Source organism: Pipistrellus kuhlii, unplaced genomic scaffold (assembly GCF_014108245.1).
Source record: "Pipistrellus kuhlii isolate mPipKuh1 unplaced genomic scaffold, mPipKuh1.p scaffold_m20_p_18, whole genome shotgun sequence".
Lineage (NCBI taxonomy): Eukaryota > Metazoa > Chordata > Mammalia > Chiroptera > Vespertilionidae > Pipistrellus > Pipistrellus kuhlii.
In genome coordinates this window covers 3820489-3829522 of record NW_023425493.1, presented here as the reverse complement: position 1 = coordinate 3829522, position 9034 = coordinate 3820489, and the positions used below count along the sequence as shown (strand labels likewise).

Below are 9034 nucleotides of genomic sequence, written 5' to 3'. Positions count from 1 at the left end.
TCTGTTCAGAGTCTGAAGAATGGGCGGCATGAAATTATTTCTTAATTTATGGTTCTCAGACATAAACTAACTAAAGAAACAAAACACAATCTCAGCACAGCCTCTTTATCTTACATCTGTAACTGTGTGTGTTTTCCTATTTTTTCCTTTAAGAACCTTGCTTTTATTTTTTATGAAGTTCCTACTGAGAAACCTTAAGAACCACTGTCCCCCCACCGAACCTCCCAAACTGCTGAGTCACTCAGCATCTGAGAAAGTTTGCGGCTGCCTCAGGCTGCCTCTGTCTCTGGAGATAAGGTAGGTGGTAGCTGGCGGGATTCTGAGCCTGAGGAAAAGGCTTTTTTTTTTTTTCTTTCTCTGACACATGTAACATTTCTCTAGTCACTATCTGAATTAGACTAGACAATTCCGTGTGAATTGTCTGTCTTTCTCTCCTTCTTTGCCTCTCTCTTTTGGATACATTTTATCTTCCCAGTTCTGAGACCTTTAGGAAAACTAGAACACTTCCCAAAGGAAACGGTGAGTAAAGAATTCTTTTGTTTTCTTTTAAAATATGTTTTAATGATTTTTCAGAGAGGAAAGGAGAGGGAAAGATTGAAACATCAATGAGGAGAGAGAATCTTTGATCGGCTGCCTCCTGCATGCCCCCTACTGGGGATGAGCCCACAACCCAGGCCTGTGCCCTGACCGGGAACTGAACTGTGACCTCCTGGTTCATAGGTCCTTGTGCAACCTCTGAGCCATACTGGCAGGGCCAGAATTCTTCCTAGTGCAAGTTGTCCTTGAACTTTCTGCGCTGTCCTTGACAGGAGGATTAAAAATTGTCCTTGACTCTTACAAAACAGAAAAGTTAAAGTCTAACTCTCTTTTTGGTGAATGTTTCCCTTTGAACAGTGTCCTTGAACTTTTGGCTATACAGCACTAAAACCCAGCATGACCTGCTTCCATGGAGAACGACTAAGTAACGTGGGAAAAAATAATACATAATTACTTATTTAAGTTTCCATAGGATGATTTGGTTTTCTAGCCAGACTAGTAAAGGACAGCCACAGGGCAGTAATATATTTAGAAAGAAAGAGATGGGAATTTGAACTTTATATTGAATGGTCTGGTTGAGATAAACTAGGGAATACTGTACCTTTATCCAGATGAACGGAGATGGACACTGTGGAAATTTATAAGATATCATCACAAATTAGTTAGCTCCCACTATAGAAAGGCAATATTTTATGTTGTGTGTTTTATATTTCAAAAGCTAATTCCAAAGATACTAATAATTTGACATTTGTGAAAGTTTGAGAGAAGAAGGGCTGAACTTTCAGTTTGGAGTGCTTATGAATTAAGCAAATAAAAAGAGTAATGAATCTATGAGCTACATTTTTTAATAAGAAGAAAACATTTTAAAACTTCTGTTATAGCATCAGTAAAATTAATTGCAAGCCATTTTTCATTATTTATTACATTGAGTTCAGAATGATTAGTACTTGTCAACTTTATTCGCCTTTGGAAGCAATAAAATTATATTTCTACCCATCTGAAACCGTGATTTTGCTAACTTAAACATAGCATTTATTATTAGTCCAAATCAATTCTATGTATGTAACTCAATAAATGACACAGGCTTATGCGAAAAGTTGACAAAAAGTGTCCTGGCTGATCAGGAGTTCTTAGCCTAGTGTTAGCCGTATATGGGTAAAATTATATAAATGTACTAACAGCAGGCTTCTTACTAGGACAGGCTTACAGATACAGGAATGTAAGTAAGTTTGAACGTGAGCAAATGCCTTGGGACTCCTTAAAGTGACGGTGTACTGGAAACTTGAGGGCCAGCAGCAGACAGAGCTTTTCACTTGCAGGCCATGGAGAGCGGCGGGCCCAAGGTGCTGGAGACAGCGGAGGAGATCCAGGAGCGGCGGCAGGAGGTGTTGGCCCGGTACGCGAGGTTCAAGGACCTGGTTGCCGAGAGGGGCCAGAAGCTTGAGGAGTCCTACTACTACCAGGTGTTCAGACGGGACGCGGATGACCTGGAGAAGTGGATCTTGGAGAAACTCAAGATCGCAGGAGATAAGAGCTATGAAGACCCAACTAACATACAGGTCACTGGGTTGTTGTTGTTTTTTGTGGGTTTTTTTTTTAAATATATTTCATTGATTTTTTTTTTACAGAGAGGAAGAGAGAGGGAGAGAGAGTTAGAAACATCAATAAGAGAGAAACATCCATCAGCTGCCTCTTGCACACCCCCTATTGGGGATGTGCCAGCAACCAAGGTACTGTACATGCCCTTGACCAGAATCGAACCTGGGACCCCTCAGTCCACAGGCTGACGCTCTATCCCCTGAGCCAAACCGGTTTCAGCAGGTCACTGGGTTTTATGAACTTCCCCAGAACAGACCACTAGATCTCTAGAAAAGGAAATGTTCCTGTAACAAGTGTGTATTTGGTTAACTGCAGGAGGAGGATGTAATAGAAAGATTAGACTATCTGTTAGAGGCAGTAATTTTGCCTATAAGTAGCCTATGCCTTCAACTTTTTAAGCCCCGGTGCCTTTTTTACAAAGGAGTGTCATTCTATCATTCAATGAGTATAAACTATGGGCAAAACCGTAACTGAGAGTCTAAGGAATTTGTTTGTGTGATTTTCATGTTCTGTGTAGTTAAGGATGGAATTGAGGTGAAGAAACAGCAGTGTGTCTGAAACAACCGATGTCCACTCTCCTCAGGAAGAATGAGTTAACCAGTGTTTTCCTGGGTTTTCTACAAAACATGAGTCATACCCTTTGTTAAGTCCAAATGAGAGGTCCCATTTCTTTTAGGGTGTGACTGCTCCAGCTGTGGTCATAGGTTGTCACTTAACCTAGGTTGGGCAACAAGTAGTTCTGACTAAAGGTAAGAAGGGGAACAAAGGGACCCCCTTGTGGTCCAAGGAGGCAAGGCTCCATTAACCACAAACTGTAATTTCTAAACCTTAGGGGAAATATCAGAAGCATGAATCCTTTGAAGCAGAGGTGCAAGCAAAATCGAGGGTCATTCCTGAGCTGGAGGAGATCAGGAAAGTCCGGTTTGCTGAGGGGCACTTTGCCCATGAGGACACCAAGGTAAAGACGTGGGAGGGCTCTCAAAGGTCGGCTTCTAATTGTTGATTACTTCATCAGGGCTTTCATTGATTATGCGGAATATGAGCTTTGATGCAGCTGGCTTGAAATTAAGGCATCTGACTCTTCTACTGGGGGTGGGGTAAGAAAAACAATGGGGATGTCCTTGTGTTTGTTGGGGAGAAGAGATATGACCCAAAAGCTGTCGTTGATGGCATCACATTCCTCTTTACGCCACTGCAGAATAAATGGACTCAAGATCGAGCTCACTTCAGTCTGGTTCCACAGTTCCCAGAGGAAATGGCTTTCCCAAATATCCCAATTATTTCTTCAGACTTCAGAGTCCTTGTCCCTTAAACTTTTTAACAAGGGATGCTCTTCCTTTGAATCTTCTCTGAAATCTTTACCCCTTTGTCCATAACTCTTTCTCTTCACAGCCCACGTGGTATGATCACTACTGTAGACCTCCAAATCCTCCTGATCACTTTGAAAAAAACCCTACAAACCCCTTTCTTCAGGGAATTCTTCTTGCACACTGAATACTGAAGATCACACCACTGTGGAACCCGCTGTTAATGTATCAGCTCTCTTCTAATTTAATCTATGTACTGTTCCAACATACATTATATAGTCAATTCAGGATGTTTTTTCTATAAGTGGAGTTGGTACTGCTTATGTACTTTTAAAATTGTTAATACATTTGTGTCATATATTTATATATATATATATATATATATATATATATATATATATATATATATAATTGATTTTTTTACATAGAGGAAGGGAGAGGGATAGAGAGCTAGAAACATTGATGATGAGAGAAACATCGACAAGCTGCCTCCTCACAACCCCTACTGGGGATGTGCCTGCAACCAATGTACATGCTCTTGACCGGAATCAAACCTGGGACCTTTCAGTCAGCAGTCGACACTCTATCCACTGAGCCAAACAGGTTTCAGCTTGTGTCACATATTTAAAAATTGGAGCTTGACTTCTGATATTTAGCAAATTTGACCCCATTTTACTGTCAATAAAATATAGCCAGGTAATAAAATATAATTCTATTAGAAAAGAATTTGTAACAAGACAATTTCAAAAATTATTTATTGATATAAAATAGAAATCATTTTTTATGAAACACAGTTTTGCTGCCACCAAGTTCCTACATTAACGAAAATGTTTGAGAAGTATTTAAAACGTCTTCACTTCCATCGGAATCACTAGGGCTATGTCAGATTCCATCCTGCTAGATTTAGAGAGAAATGTGGCCTACCTATTACCTTGAACAATGGAGTAATTGTAAGATACAAGATCCTATAAGACATGACAAAGACGATAACTTCATTTTTATAAGATATGTATTACATAATATCCAAAATAACCTGCCATCAAAGCCCTCAACTATATGCTCTCAAAATTTTATTGCTTTGGGGCCATACATTTTTTTATTTTTTTATTTTTTGAAAGCTAGCAAAATTGTAGTTCTGATATTTTCTGGCAAGCTGCTCATGCTACGTTTCTTCTGTGACTTTGTCACTGCTTAGGATACCCTCTGCCTATTACCTATTTGTAGAAGTTTTGCTTCTTTTTTAAAATATGTTTTATTGATTTTTTTACAGAGAGGAAGGGAGAGAGGTAGAGAGTTAGAAACATTGATGACAGAGAAGCATTGATCAGTTGCTTCCTGCACACCCCCCACTGGGAATGCACCTGCAACCAAGGTACATGCCCTTGACCAGAATCAAACCTGGGACCCTTCAGTCTGCAGGCCAACACTCTATGCACCGAGCCAAACCAGTTAGGGCCCAAGTTCTGTTTCTTAAAGGCCAGTTCCAATGAGCACTCATTCCATGAATCCTTGACACTGTCCATCTTTGTGTTTGTAATCATTTTATGGTGTAAAAGCCCAAAGCATTTCTAACCATTTTCGTCTTATGAAAGATACTATTATATATGGCTTAGTTTAATAGCTATTCCTATATATATCCTATCTTCCCTTTAAAATATTTGTTGATCAATTGATGCACAGTGAGTGGGAGGAGACTTTCCTACCTGGGCCCTGCTCTGCACAAGTCTCTGCGTCTGCCCCTGACCCACAGCCTCTGAGCAGTTTTGCCTCTTTTCCCCGCAGGTCCATCTGGAGGAACTGAGGCGCCTGTGGGACCTGCTGCTAGAGCTGACTCAGGAGAAGGGCACCTTCCTTCTGCAGGCCCTGAGGCTCCAGCAGTACTTGCAGGAGTGTGCCGACATCCTGGAGTGGATTGGAGACAAGGTGTGAGGCTAACTAGCATGCCTTTAGGACCCGCCGCCGTCTATCCCAAACACCCAGAGCAACTAAATATAGGCTACTCATAAAAAAGGCCGGTGTCTGCTCCTGGACTTGTTCCTTGGAAGAAGGAGACATTTGGGCAAAGGTTTAGAGATATTCTGGAGATTGTTAACACAGTAGGTGAGAGGGTAAGCTAAATTATGACTCTGGCTCTGAAGAAGACATGACTTACACACACACACACACAAAAAATATGCACTGGAAGACAATCTAGGCTTTGTTCCCTTCTACCTTCCATGATATTTCACTCCTTTTTCTAGATTTTCACTCTTACTCTAGGTCTAGGCTGACAGTATTGCTAGATCTTTCCCTGGTCCCTTGTCTCTCAGTGCCTAGAATTATGAAGGTTTCTTTTAAAAAAAAAATACTTAAAGATTAATGACTTTGTAGATATTAAGTATGTTGAGCTGAATAGAACAAGGATAAATTTAGTTTTATGTTCCAAACTTACATTTTACAATTCAAAACATAAAGGGAGCTTCCACAGGCCCTGGCCAACAATACCCCTGATTGCTCTAAAAAGTATTAGCCCAAAGAGCACTGTCCCCTGAGCTCTAGTGCCACCTTAGGAAATACACTTCTGCTTCTGGCTCTTTCTAGAAGTGGTTCTCCCAGGCTCCACCTGTACCTCCTCAGTTATTCTAGGAAGAAGGAAGGCAGTTGAGGCATTTTACCAAAAGGAACTCCTAAAGATTGCTGGTGATTCAACAGACTTTTCTGTGTCTACAGGAGGCCATCGTGACATCGGTAGATCTGGGTGAAGACTGGGAACGCACAGAGATTCTGCATAAGAAGTTTGAAGAGTTCCAAGTAGACCTGGCAGCTCGGAAGGGGAGAGTGGACGGAGTGAACGAATACGCTAATAAGTGTGCTGAGGTGAGGCAGAGAGCAAAAGGCCCAACCCAGAAATAGGGTCCTGACCTTCAAGAAGAACTTGTGGTCATTAGCAGCTGTGACATGGGGTACGTAGGGCATTGTGGTAAAATAGAGATGCCTGTCCCTGGAGTGACATGCCTAAATCAGTTTCTTCTCCTCTCTGGATCCATGCCTTGCCTGTCCATGGGAAAGGAGGTGTGAGTGAGTGAGTGCATATAGAGAAATGAAATATACAGGGAGGTAGCTACTGCATTGTGCACTATACTAATTACTCATGCTTATGTAGCAATCTTTCCTCATAAAGAAGTAAAGAATATAATATAATGGTGAGCTACTATAATATATACTAGAGGCTCAGAGCATGAAATTTATGCACTCAGGAGGGTAAGGGGTTCCTTAGCCTGTCCTGTGCCCTCTCGCAGTCTGGGAGTCCCCGGGGGGATGTCCAACTGCCTACTTAGGCCCACTCCCCAGGAGTCTAAGCCAGCAGTCAGACATCTTTAGCACTGCTGCGGAGGTGGGAGAGGCTCCTCCCATTGCCACTAAGACCAGCTTCTAGCTTAGCAGTACTCCCCCTGTGGGAGCCCACTGACCACCAGGGAGCAGCTCCTGCATTAAGCGTCTGCCCTCTGGTGGTCAGTGCGCATCATAGCCCTTTATTATATAGAATAATATCATTATAGATCACTTCTATGCAAGGGCAGAGGGAGAAATGCTTAAGAAATGCTTAAATATGTTTTCAATATCTGAGCAAATAAATAGAATGATATCCAAGAAAACTTGGAAGCCAGTATGGTTTTATATGTGTATACAAAAGTAGAGACTCTAACAGTTGGCTCTTTTGCTTTCCCATTCATGGTTTTATTATCACTACAGTTTTATAATGGCAATTATTTTTTTCCGAGTTAATAGAACCAAGATTTCAGGATAAATACATAATGGAGTAGAAAAAATGACACATTTCTCAATTTTTTTCCAGGCTACCATTCCAACAGTTCCTAAATTTACCATATCTCTCTTGTTTTAGAAACTTTTATCTATTGTTATCACCAACTGCCACAAAATTTAAAACAGCAAACATGATTTTGCTGAAAATTAAAATTATTTTTTCATGATTTAGTAAGTCAGATTCACTGATTCATGACTCAGTGATTCAGTTGTTCAGCTGGGTAGGTCTCCACATCGCTTTTAAGTTGCTGTAGTTATTTGGTGGTTAAAGTGGAAGGTCTAAGATGACTTTGTCCAGTGTCTGGGGTCTTGGCAAGGGTAATGAAAACTTTCTCCATACCGTCTCATATTTCAGTAGCTCTGTATTTTTTTTGTGTGTGTCAGTGTTTCAACAGGTGAGAACAGACACTGAAATGCCTCTTGAGGCCTAAGTGCAGAAGCTAATAGAACATTTATGCCACATACTATTAGTAAGCAACACCCAGGCCAATCCATAGCCAATGAATGAGGAAATAGAGTCTGTCTCTTGACATATCATGGCCACTTTTTTTAATCTACCATAATAAGGACTAATCCAATACAGAGTTTATCCCATGCTCTTTTGAAGTGGGGCTCACACGGCTGCAATAAAGGGGGTCATTCACTCAGAAAGAAGAATGGAAAATTCTGGAGAGGCTTTGGAATGGGAATGGAAATGGGAAGAAATGGAGACAAGAGGACTAGGGAGATAGCCATAGAGGAACTACTCAAAATTTCCAAGTATCAAAACAGATTCATGTTCTATTCATAAATATCCTCACTTCAGATGATTTGCAAAAATGTATGTAAATAAATATAATAATATGCAAGAGAAGTGGGAAGCCAGTATTAATTTTCAGCAAAAATTAAATGTGTGTGAATTTGTATATAATTCTGGGTAGAGAAAAATTGTTCTCATTTGATTTTTAAAGGTGTTAGGACCCCGAAAGTTTTAAGAAATACAGTGTTAAGTTTGGAAACTTAAGTCATGCTTCACAAAGGAAATTTTTTTTTTCTTTTTCTTTGTATCAATGATGTTCAGGGGGTGTAGCTAGCATCATCAAGTTGGAGCTATGAAAATAACATCATGATTGGGCAACTGTGTTAGTAGGCTAGACTGGTGCTGTGAGAAAAGATACAGCATCTGGCAGGTTAGTTTTTTAGATTTTGTAATGTATTCAGATTAGAGCCAGGGAGCCTGGCTAATGTGAATGTCAGTATCTGGCCCTGTCGCCATTCTTCACTTCTGAGAAAGCATGAGCCAGTGAGAAATGGAACGTGTTTAAGTGATGGAAGAATTTCCTCTTTGCATAACTCCAGCACTTGTTTCCTCTCAAAGGAGAACCACCCAGAACTGCCTCTGATTAAGGCAAAGCAGGACGAGGTGAACGCCGCCTGGGACCGTCTCCATGGTTTTGCTCTCCAGCGACGGAAAACACTGTCCGACGCCGCAGACCTCCAGCGATTCAAAAGGTATGAGCCCAGGCACTGCATTAGCACCATGACCTACTGTTAGCGATTAGTGGCCAATATTGCAAAGAAAACCATGTGTTGCCTTTAAGACAATGAGGGAGAAAATAGTTTTAAGAAAACTGTAACCCTCTCTATAGCTAAACTTGTGTTGGCTGGAGCCCAAAGCAGTGAAAATAGCACCAGGAATTAGTGATGGAAGCTCTGGAAAGGCAAAGAAAGCAGATTAAGAATTGGATGGGGAAAGAAGATGGAGCTTAGAAGAAGAAAGACATTCATGAAGTGTTGGCCATGACATG

The 9034-nt window shown here is 40.9% G+C and overlaps 1 protein-coding gene across 1 annotated transcript in view; it reads left to right on the top strand.

The window, feature by feature from the left end:
* Positions 1–331: 331 nt before the first annotated feature.
* SPTA1 (spectrin alpha, erythrocytic 1) overlaps positions 332–9034 on the top strand; it is a 70453-nt gene continuing 61750 nt past the window's right edge. The window contains exons 1-6 of the mRNA XM_036442699.2: positions 332–519; positions 1857–2096; positions 2969–3094; positions 5226–5366; positions 6153–6299; positions 8605–8738. Of these exons, the coding sequence (XP_036298592.1) occupies positions 1860–2096; positions 2969–3094; positions 5226–5366; positions 6153–6299; positions 8605–8738 (785 nt within the window). The 5' untranslated portion in view covers positions 332–519; positions 1857–1859. The remainder of the gene's footprint in view (positions 520–1856; positions 2097–2968; positions 3095–5225; positions 5367–6152; positions 6300–8604; positions 8739–9034) is intronic.